The sequence below is a fragment of the Quercus lobata genome, chromosome 12 (assembly GCF_001633185.2).
Source record: "Quercus lobata isolate SW786 chromosome 12, ValleyOak3.0 Primary Assembly, whole genome shotgun sequence".
Lineage (NCBI taxonomy): Eukaryota > Viridiplantae > Streptophyta > Magnoliopsida > Fagales > Fagaceae > Quercus > Quercus lobata.
Window position 1 is genome coordinate 18,047,428 of NC_044915.1, and position 11,154 is coordinate 18,058,581.

At 34.0% G+C, this 11,154-nt stretch overlaps 2 protein-coding genes across 5 annotated transcripts; both read left to right on the forward strand.

Annotated features, from left to right (window-relative positions):
- Nucleotides 1–1,463: 1,463 nt before the first annotated feature.
- Nucleotides 1,464–5,858, forward strand: LOC115970323 (ankyrin repeat and SOCS box protein 8-like). Its single transcript, XM_031089972.1, has 4 exons — nt 1,464–2,100; nt 2,873–2,965; nt 3,769–3,894; nt 5,733–5,858. The coding sequence occupies exons 1-4, from the start codon at nt 1,924–1,926 to the stop codon at nt 5,856–5,858; spliced, it is 522 nt and encodes a 173-aa protein (XP_030945832.1). The 5' UTR covers nt 1,464–1,923.
- Nucleotides 4,759–7,680, forward strand: LOC115972284 (hsp70-Hsp90 organizing protein 3-like). Of its 4 annotated transcripts, none has more exons than XM_031092506.1 (6): nt 4,759–4,989; nt 5,394–5,609; nt 5,733–5,884; nt 6,308–6,409; nt 6,489–6,659; nt 6,757–7,151. In XM_031092506.1, exons 4-6 carry the CDS (start codon nt 6,308–6,310, stop codon nt 6,925–6,927), a joined length of 444 nt encoding a protein of 147 aa, XP_030948366.1. In that variant the 5' UTR covers nt 4,759–4,989; nt 5,394–5,609; nt 5,733–5,884; the 3' UTR covers nt 6,928–7,151. The 4 variants fall into 4 exon arrangements, with proteins under 4 accessions (XP_030948366.1, XP_030948365.1, XP_030948367.1 ...); XM_031092508.1 differs by lacking the exon at nt 5,394–5,609 and adding an exon at nt 7,403–7,680 and having other exon boundaries at nt 4,762–4,989; nt 6,757–6,836; XM_031092505.1 differs by lacking the exon at nt 5,394–5,609.
- Nucleotides 7,681–11,154: the final 3,474 nt, after the last annotated feature.

Here is an 11,154-nt window from a genome sequence, read left to right on the forward strand (position 1 = left end):
GTCGGGTTCGTGTCATGTCGAGGTAGGGGTATTCGACTAAATGGCTCAACCCTAACCCGACACATTTAATAATCGTGTCATGATCCTTCAACCCTAACCTGACCTGTTAATAAGGCGGGTTAACCTGACCCAACCCATTTGACATGCTTAATAAACGAGTCGTGTTGGATTGACACAAATGTAACACAACTCATTTCAACCTGTTTAATATTAAATATAGCATCCATCTAGAAATAATTTTTTTTACATCCCAAAAAGCAATGCATACACTTCAAGTCTTCAACCCACATTCAAAATAATATAGTTCAACAAAAATATAACATTCATCTAGAAAATAAATTCTTTACACACCAAAAGAAGTGCATACACTTCAACCCAAATTCAAAATAACTAAGTTTAATAAAAATAAAATAACATAGTTCAACAAAAATATAATATCCTTGGAACTCGTCAAATGCTAAGTATCAATATTGAAAGAATTTGAGTAAACAATAGACTAATCCTGACTATGACCCCGATTATCATCTATAGATTATTTGTTGATATCCAAAATCAGAACATCTTCTACAAGCTCATCTAATTTTATTTGTGCAAGTTCTATACCCAAAAAAAAAAAAGTATTGGTAGTTTTAGGGTCTGTAAAGTTTCAATTTCCAATTATATCCCTTGTAAATTTTTGTAATTACTCATTTTTCTTTTTAAATTTAAAATATATGTTAGATATAAAAGGTATTTGACAAATTTAAAATAAAATAAATATTTATTTGTTATATGAGTTAAACGGGATGTGTTAAGTGGGTCATTTCGGATTGACACAAATAAATTGACGTGTCAAACGTGTCTATTATGGGTTATACGGGTTGACTCACTTATGACACGTTTCTTATCGTGTCACTTTTGGGTCGACTCATTTATGACCCAAACCCATTAAGGTCCAACCCTAACCCGAAAAAACTAGTGTCGAGTTCGTGTCGTGTTCGCGGGTTGGGTCGAACATTGACACTCCTAATGAGTATAAGAAAAATAACATGGCTGGAGGGATTATAGGTTTGGGACAAAAGTTTAACTAGAAACTGGATATGCTTTATTATCTTTCTATCTAATGCATTTGCATTTGCTTTGGTTATTGATTTTCCTGGGGACCTAGAAGTTCCATGTCAATATATATAAGCGATTGTAGTTATTGTGGCTCTGCCATCATGGTTGCCAAGTGCAATTTTTTGCTCCATTAAATTGTCAATATAAGTGTTTTGATTTGTTCATTTGATGGGATCTCTAATACAGAAATTGCTTATTGTCCTTTAAATTTCTTTCTAATGGCCAAGAACCTAGTAGCTCAATTGGCACCTCATGTTTCTAACAAAGACATCAAGGGTTCAAATTCCCCCTCTTCATTGTAAATATTGAATTGTCAAAAAAGAAAAAAAAAATTAATGCTACATGAATAATGTTAAGGGAATTTACAAAATTTCAACTGCCTCATTATAAATTACTTTTTGTGGAGCTTCTTCAATGTTAAATAATTACAAGGTGCTGCCTAAAATTATGAAATAAGAATAATACCTTCAACAAATCAAGTACTATGTTGCATAACAAGTATCTACAAATTTAATGAAATGGTTTCCTCAGGTGATGGAAACTAGACTGCAATGTTAATGGTAGTGAGGAAAAAAATTCATAATAAATAAATAATGGGAAGATAAATAGATTGAATATATTGATTAATAAAGATGCAGGATGGTCAGTAGAGAGTATTAAAAGTATGTGAGGGAGGAGGAACTTTATTTTTCAGATTAAGCTATAATTAGAGAGATGGTGCATAGGGTAATTCTTGTCACTATTTATCATTTGGCCTAATATGAAATCTCATTGATTGTATTCTGACTATTCTCCTTGTTTCTACATATAGCTTTTGGTTTATTTATGCTTTATTATCACTTATATAGTTACACGGTTGCAGGGATTAAGAGAATTTTACGTCTTGTGATTTCAAAAGGTGCCAAAGTAGACGCAATTTCTAATCATGGCACGCCATTACATAATGCGGCAGCTCACGGCAACAAAGAATCTGTCAGAATTTTGTTAGAAAACCATGCCAACGTGAGCAACTTTGTTTCTTAATGTGGAAGAACTATTAATTATAACCTGCGCATTGTTGGTGGGACTCCAAAAAAGGATGGATTGGAAATATATTATGTAAAACCTAGCATATAACTCTTGTCCTAACCTTGACAATCTTTGAGAATATTTGTTAGCTTCCAAATGTCAGAAGTTATAGTAAAAATATCATGAGAAAGCTGATTTCAGTATTAAATTAGGATTGGATAACCACAATTAGAAATAATATTTCCTGTGTTAAATAAGTAGCATATGCTATCAATCCATAGGTAGTTTTAGATATTTTGTAACTCTGTAAATTCAGCCAAACTTGTTTGATATGTTCATGTTAAATTTGGTTGGACTATACTTAAAAGGTACTAACTTTTACCTTGATTTATGCTTTTTCAAAGTTTTGATATAAGCTTCTATGCACTAGTTCTGTCATTTTTCTTTCTTTTGGTTTAAGTACTATGGCTTTGACAATTGGCTTGTTGTAATCACAGTGTACTCTACCTTGATTTATATTTTTTGAGTTTTCAACATAAACTTTTATGTATTAGTTGGCATTTTTTTTTTTTAAATTTAATTACTATGGCTTTGACAATTGGCTTGTTGTAATCACAGTTAGTCAGTTACTATATGTATAGCCTTTTGATAAAATAAAAATTATGTCAGGTGGAAGATTTCATATTAGGAGAGAAAAGCCTACTAAATTCACATATTGGTCTGATGACTGTTTGGAATTAATTGTTTTTTTATTACTCTTTTGCAGCCAAATGTAATTTTCCACGATCATGTACCTCCTTTGGTGATGGCTATCCATGCAAATTCAACCGAGTGTGTTGAATTTGAACTTTTGCTTCGGGTACCTTTTTTTTAAAAAAAAAAAACAAAAAACAAAAACAAAAAACAAAACAAACAAACTTGTTATACCATAGCATGTATACTTTGTTGCTAGTTTTGCTCATTGTCACAGAAGTTAACATGAATGTGTGATGCATGTCACTATAATCTTAGAGTTTCTCTAGCAACGAACATGCAAAGGAGGTTGTTTAGCTCACTGTCAAAGTTTTTTGAGTCTTCTAGTTTTCATTCAAAATTATGTGATTCATGACATCTTTTTCTATGTAATAGCTCTTACTTGTTGAAGTAAATCTTCTCTGGAGAAAATGTGATTAGTTAAACAGCAAAATAATCGATAACAATGTCTTCTCCAAAATTGGAATTATTATATGTTATCAATATTTCAGAAAGATGAGAAGGCTCATATTGACTTCTCAACATAATTATTGTGTGTCAAATGCTTAGCTTTCATGCTTCCACACAAGAATGCTGGGTCTCACCAGCCAATGAGTGTGATTGTTAGTTGACTTTAAAGCTCCTTATGCTTTGTTAAAGCTCTTGGTGATATTATTCTATAACGTTTTTCAAAATAAACTCCAGTTATGTTATTTTTGTTTTCAAAAAGGGATCTATGGTGGCTGTTTCCCTTTTCATAATTTAGTCTCAGAGATACCATCATTACAAGTCTCATTATTTGATAGATTTATTTGTTGTTGAATTATATTGCGACAAGCTGTTTGTATATGGTAGCACTTATATTCTGATAGTTATGAGTAATTGATCACAGAAATTTCAAGTTTTAGAGCATTTGTGCAATTTCATTAGGCAGGAGCTGATCCAAACATAAGAAAGCATGGAGTGACACCTCTAGAAAGTGCTGCTTCCGAAGGGTTTACGGAAATTTTCAAATGCTTGTTGAATGCTGGAGCTGATCCCAATGTTACCAGTTTTGTGAGTACTTCATTTTTAACTTTATTTTTGTGCCTAAAATCTGTAATAGATGCATGCTTGAAGTGAAATACATGGACAGAACAAGGGATGCACATGTAGTTTTTATCACATTATTTATTTTTTATAAGCAAGTTTTTGGACCTGAAGGGAGGGGGAAGGGGAGATTCATATTGGTGGCTTTTGTCACATATATTTAGAATTCCTTGAGGTAGTACCATATGATGTAGGATTTTGGTTATAAATATTTTAAAACCTTAGATTTATTGATGGGGGAAGTGCAAAGAGATATCTATTTTGAGATGGTAAGAAATATAAATATATATATATATATATATTTATATATATATTAATGTTGTTGACCTTTATTTTTTTGATGACGTGGAACCAAGCCAAGGCAAGACCCTCTGAACCCCTAGGGAATAAACCACAGATATATACACGAGACCCCTTTCCCATGAACCCCCAAGCACTTTGTGCATGAGGAGTTACCTTCTCGCCTTCAAGGGCTAGGTGAGTATTTTTGTATTTCAATAATTGGGATTCTCGAAGTCATTTAGAATTAGGTTTCCTAAGTAAGTTGGAATTAGGGTTTTTCTGTGTAAGTTGGAATTAAGGTTTATTAGTCTCATAAGCACAATAATGTTGTTGTTAAAGGTGAAAGTGTTTAGGGTCTTATAAGTCAACCCTAACACTTAAAATATTATTTATATATGAAAGAGTACAGTGATATTACTATTTTGCCCCTAGCTTAAACTCATAACAAATGTATTCCTATGTATTATTTTGCTAATGAAAAAAATTTCTCTTGAAATTGTCCCAATGGTATGCTGACTCCTAGAGGTTTTCTTTTGCTTGATGTTGACTCTAAGCATGCTAGGTGTTGACTCCTAGGCTATTTATCCTTTATTTTTCTGTTCTTTAATTTTCGTGTATTTCTACCCATTCGAAAGCCATTACAGCCAAGCTTTCAACTCAAATTCAAACCACCACCATCAAACCACTTAGCCAACACAAACTCTAGCTGCTGCTGTTACTTGAACAACCAACAACCTGATTCTCATAAACCTAGCTCCCGAAGGTGATTCCTAAACTGAAGTAAGTGTTACGTGTTTAAAATTTTGATCTTTCAACACTTTCAAACTCAAGGTCAAGTTTCTTCCAACTAGGGAAGAAAGATGTCCAAATAGCAAAAAAAAAATATTTTAATTTTGGAAGTCAATTGTATTTTTATTGTATGTCTTAGTAGTTTAATTAGGTTTATTAGTATTGTTATTTAATTTTCTAAAGTCAATGGTACTTTTGTAAATACAAAATTGGGATTTCCCGAGTCATTTGGAATTAAGTTTCTTAAGTCAATTAGAATTAAGGTTTTCCTATGTTAGTTAGAGTTAGGTTTAGTAGTCTATATAAGTGCAATAATGTACTCTTACGGTTATGGATAAGGATTATTCTGATTATGAATAAAATTTCTCTTGAAATTCTCTCATTGGTTTGCTCAGAAGCATAAGCACGGACACGGGTACGACATGGTGATATGGGTAATTTCTGAAAAATTATAACATCAAACAGTTGATATAACACTGTTATGACATGGGTACAATATGGGTAGGCACCCTAAATGAAGTGTCTTGTGCTTCCTCGCTAGCTCTAGTCAACTCTAAGTGAGGACCATTAGAGGTTCTCTTTTGCTTGGTGCTGACTCAAAACAAGTTTAGGTGCTGGCCTTTATTTTCTGTAATTCAATTTTGTTGTTGCATTGTTTTGTTTTTGTTCTGTGTCATTTATGATGTTACGTCTTTTTTTTGGAGTCATACTGAAGATTCTATCTTTTGTTACAGTATGGATTGACACCAATAGAAATTGCAGCATTGCAATGTAATTATCAGAGTGTCGTGATTCTCTTTCCAGTTACCTTTCATATTCCAGCTATTCCAGACTGGAGTACAGGTGGAATAATGAAGTAAATTCACTCTGAAGAGCTACACAACAGGTAATTAAATGTAATCCACCATTAAGATCATCAGATTTTGAGGGAAATTTTGTTGGATTAGATCAAAACATACTAAAGGCAACTAAGAGTTATTAAACCTATGGTTGCTCTCCATTATTTTGACAGTACAGCTATAGGATGTACAAAATCTTGTATGATTAGATAAAAAACACGCTTTGTAGAATTCTCATTTGGATGCCTTCCCTGTAGTTATTTATTTCGTCTTATTTTTTTTTGGGGTGTAATGTGATTATTACAATGATCCGTATGAAGATATTTGGTTGAATAGGCTATTAGGAGGCTAAAGTCTAATTGGCCATAGGCAATCAAAATCAGTTAAAATTATCATGTGCATTGTTCAACTCCTATACTAAACTTTTATGTTCAACTTTTTTTTCTTGACTTTCACTTGATTTCTTGCAGATGAACCGAAAGTTAAAGGAGAACTTTTTGACCTTAAAATCCAAGGGAAAAGATGCTTTTAAGAGAAAGGATTATCTTGGTGCGATATGTTGGTATACAAAGGTGAGCAGAGACCTGTACTTAATTTAAAGGGAAACAATAAAATAAAAAGATTTCCAATTGATCTCTTGGAAAATTGTAGGCAATAAACGCAGAGCCCTCTGATGCTACTGTGTTATCGAACCGAAGTTTGTGTTGGGCTCTCTTGAATGAAGGAAGTCGTGCTTTACCTGATGCTGAGGCTTGTATTGCATTAAGGCCGGACTGGCCAAAGGCATACTACAGGGAAGGTGTAGCATACATGTTATTAAAAGTATGTGAATACTTTCTTTTCTGTTAATTCCAAGTTTATCCTACTCAAAATTGATATTTCATTATCTGACGATGAGTGTCATTTTACAATGTTGCAGGATTTTGTGAAATCTGCATATTCGTTTAATAAGGGATTAGAGCTGGATCCCAAGAATGAGGAGCTTCAAATGGCTTTCTGGTATTGGCTTCTATCCACAATCCGGGTTCATCTTGTGGCTTATAAGAAGTATTTGAATATTTGGGTGTTTGTCTATAAACTTCTTTTTTAAATTATGACCAAATTAAAGAATATATGTATGTATGTATGTATGTAAATTTTGAGGGCACCATGGTGCACCCTCCAACCACATATTGAGCTCTGCCTCTGTTATACAAAATATAGTTCTATTAAGTTTGCACTGGCTTGAAAACTGAAATTCAGATCTTCCCTTGAAGAGAAGATTTGTCAATTGTAAATGAATTTGCAATTGAGGTTTACTCAAATTTTTTCCTCCTTTGATGGATGATTATACTGTTTGTTATGCTCCCAAAGCTAGCAATGATGTTGTAGCAATTGTAAATGAGTATGATGTGATGTGATGTGAATTTCATGGTGAATAGTGTCAGTCATTAGGTTATTATTATATGGTATATGACCTTTGGTTCAAAACATTCTTCTGGGTTTGTTTGTCTGAGATCTGAGCTTTGTTTATTCTAAAAGCTACTTGAACGCTGACTGTTTTGTTCATTCCGTTCTTGAAACAGGGAAAGCTGTTGGGTTTGTGATTAGGTTAAGTATGTGTACATTGTGGAGGGAGGAAATTACACAGTTCGAATTTTGGTATGTTCTGCTAACATTTCACATTGGGTTGTGATGGAAGTGGGAAAGCTCTCGCTGTAGGAGATCTAGGAAGTCTGTGACTTGGTTTTTTGTTAGTGTAAACTGTAAAGTTCACCAAACTCTAGGTGTTTATCTTTTTTTTTTGGGTACAAATGCTTTTTTTTTTGGGTACAAATGCTAGTAGCTAATTAAGTAACTTAAAGTAGTGTTTTTGTTTTCCGTAAAAACTGAATTTGAAGCCTACTTATGAGTTACTGTTGCGTTGCCCCGGGCAAAACCTTTCTTTAATTAATCAATCAATATAAATAATATACATACATATATATATATATATATATATATATATATATAACATTTAGAATCTCACTTGAGCTTGATAGTAAGTAAACAAAGTAGTTTACCACACCACCGGGCGCGTTGGTCTACTGGCACGGGGTAGTCCTAGCTTAACCAAGGTCTCGTGTTCGAGCCTTGGGTATGCAGTTGCGTTAAAACTCGGTTGGGAGAGCTTTGTCGCCCTTGAGGTCCTACCCGGCTCGAATCCGGATTAGTCGGAGCCCCTGTGGTTCCGGAATACCGGGTGGTTTATACCAAAAAAAAGTAGTTTACCACAATGCTCAATTATCCATCCTACATTTAACTTTCTTTTTCTTTTATTTTGTTCAGTGTTGGTGTATTCTAATATTAAAAACGATAAATAAATGGTAAGATTTCTTGTAACCATGCCATTTATTTGGATATTATTAGGGTTTGTCAAATAAATATGTGAGTTTCAATTTGTTAAATAGAGAGTGAGTGGCTTGTATTTTAACTCCCAATCTTTAATTTTACAAACTCATTATTGGGAGGAATGGGGCTTCGCCGGGCCCCAAGGAGTAGGGATGGGATAAGAAATTTTTTTTCGTTGTGCGAGATGAGAATGAGGCAAGACAAAACCATGCGGGGTGGAGCGAAGACCCCATCCTTCGGTCTCGCCTTACCCCATTGCCATCCCTACCTCTGACTGGTTGTGCAAGCACTTTATTTGCCCTTTAGAAGTGAGAGAACGAATGGAGAAAGATTTGGTTATATTATTTATGCTTTTATATGCTAACTTGCCTTACCGGTGGCTGGTATCTTACTAAAATTGAATAAACGGATAGATTAAAAACCATTAGACTTGATGGTCAGGATTTGTGTGGGTACCATACCTTAAAAAAAAAAAAAAAACCTAATAACTTTTACCCAACTTTGCCACTCCAAACTCTCATCTTTTCCTCCATAGCTCCACTTCATTGCCACCGAGTAACAACCTACGCCGTTGACCGCTCCACACGGTAGTTAGTATCACCAGCAGCTTGGGTCTACTACCATTGGTGTATCCACTCGTCTCTCCTATCCATTATTCACACTCACACGAATCCGAGTCAACAGAGGAATGGTCTCATGGATCCCTCTCTTCCTTGATCTTATCTCTCTCTTCTCTGATATGATATCTCTGCTCACTGTCTGCGATGTGAAGCTGGGTTGATGTCTGACATTTTTAATTTTTAAAACCCATATCTGCCCACAACTCTCGTGTGATTGTGTCTGTGAATTGTGAAGTGGTCTTATTTCTTTTTCTTTTTCTTTTACTCCTTGTTTCATTTGTTTTTGTCATTCACTTTTGTTAAATGGGAAACAAATCTGAGTTCATTCATTATTGAAGCTGGCGATTTTAGTTTCTATAAAGTTCTATTGTTTTCATTTAAATAAAAGAATTAATAAGCACTTAAAAAATAAAAATAAAAACCTATATCTGTGGCTCTTTCTAAATGGATGGGAAAAACTTTATTTGTGAGACTTCTTAAGTTGATGGAAAAAAAAACTATTTGTGAGACTTCTTTTTTAGTCAAACTTTACGTCTATTATTATTGTAAGTTGTCATCTTTATTAATATTTTTTCAAATTGCAATTTGTAGGGTCACAATTTAGAACCCAGGTCCAACAGGTATGGGGTTCTGGTCCAAGGAACCCAGAAACAATGAATTTGTAAAGAGTGGGTTATAGAACTAGGCCTTAACGAAGTGTATTCTAGCTAAAGTTGGGCCACACAATAATTGAAAGTAAGAAAATCCCCTTCACGTCCATATATTCTCAGTCCGAGGAGACGTGGTGAATGTATACGGGTCCCTGTTCAAAGACTATGGTTCTTGCACTGTTCTTCTGTTCTAACTCCCTTACACTTGTTGATTATCTGGACCCTCACTTGAGTGCTTATCCCACCGGACATCCCCCCATCTTTCTGTGAGTGGTGGTAACTAAGGCAGCACTATTCATAGGTCCCCTCCACATTAATGCGGCCAGAAAAGTAGTTGCAATGCATTTAATGTGGCAGCTACAGCCTCTCCTTAGACACCCTACGCTTCCTTCCTTCCTTCCTACAGGCCTGTGGGACTCATCTTTGTTACTAATGTCCGCGGGGGTGGGTCCTTCTAGTAGGCAGAATGCATGTTTGAGCCATATTTGTTATGTCCGAAGAGACATTCCTCCTCGAACTGCCTTCTAAACATCTTCAAGCCCACAAGAACTGGGCCGAGAGCCCTTTTAGTATTTACGCCCTCTCCTCAGACATGGTTGGCCATCCCGTATGGGGCTCAAGGCCCATTGTATGATTTTGGGCCTTGGGCCTTTCCCCCTACACAATTTTTGAAAAGAAAAGATCTCACATCTTATGCTATCTAATTAATTTTTGGATATTAGAAATATCAGCAAGTGTCAATCAAGATACAAAATTCTTGGCTATAAATCCATATTATTAATACTCCTATAATTATGCGAAGTTATATTATTTGTATTATATAGCTATAATTGGTTTGTGTAATACTAAACATTTATATATTATTTCATGAATTTTCTTAACATGTAAAATGACGTTTTGTTATGGTTATTTTACTTTCTAAAATGATTTTTGACAGACTGTTTTCAGTAGTCTTACAATGAATAAATCTTGAAAGGCCATATGAAATTAATATATATCAAACGAAGAATTAGTGCAAAATTCTGGTCCTTAACATGATTTTTATACTTATATGCTGACGGCAATATCATTAATAATGGTTCTTATTATCTATTAATTGCTTCATTGTTATGAACTGTTGGTTTTTTTTTTTTTTTTTTTTTTTTTTTTTTTTTTTCAGTTTATTTAATAACAACTGTTGTTGTTGTTGTTCATTACATTGGTGATATAGGTATCATTTGTTAATATCACCGCATACCTTTGGTGCAATGGTTACTCCACAAGTATAAGTGCTTGTCGGGTTAAGGGCTAGAGTTTAAGTCTCCAAGAGGGAACTTCGCACACATATACATTTAGATTATACTAAAGTAGAATTTCTATCTTATATATATATATATATATATATATATATATATATAAGTATATGTACACACAAAATTCGTAAAGATAAATCACACGATCACGAAATAGTGTAACAAATTATCAACTTGTATTGATTTGTATATATGTGAGTACAATCCTTTGTATGAATTTTTACAATGAAAGAATACAATAAATACATCTGATTCGATCTCCAAGAAACTTTACAATCCAAAGGAGCTATGAAACTGGATCTTGAATCGTGTTTTGATGTCTCCAAGTTGAATGTACTTGATTTGATGTGAGGGCCGTTGGCTTGATTTCGAACTAGATTAAAGG

Excerpts from the sequence above, each read along its gene's own strand:
- LOC115970323 (XM_031089972.1), top strand. The coding sequence starts at position 1,924 with ATGCTTTATTATCACTTATATAGTTACACGGTTGCAGGGATTAAGAGA. Across the intron at positions 2,101-2,872 it reads TGTTAGAAAACCATGCCAAC|CCAAATGTAATTTTCCACGA; the intron begins GTGAGCAACTTT and ends ACTCTTTTGCAG. Across the intron at positions 3,895-5,732 it reads ATCCCAATGTTACCAGTTTT|TATGGATTGACACCAATAGA; the intron begins GTGAGTACTTCA and ends CTTTTGTTACAG.
- LOC115972284 (XM_031092506.1), top strand. The coding sequence starts at position 6,308 with ATGAACCGAAAGTTAAAGGAGAACTTTTTGACCTTAAAATCCAAGGGA. Across the intron at positions 6,410-6,488 it reads CGATATGTTGGTATACAAAG|GCAATAAACGCAGAGCCCTC; the intron begins GTGAGCAGAGAC and ends GGAAAATTGTAG. Across the intron at positions 6,660-6,756 it reads TAGCATACATGTTATTAAAA|GATTTTGTGAAATCTGCATA; the intron begins GTATGTGAATAC and ends ACAATGTTGCAG.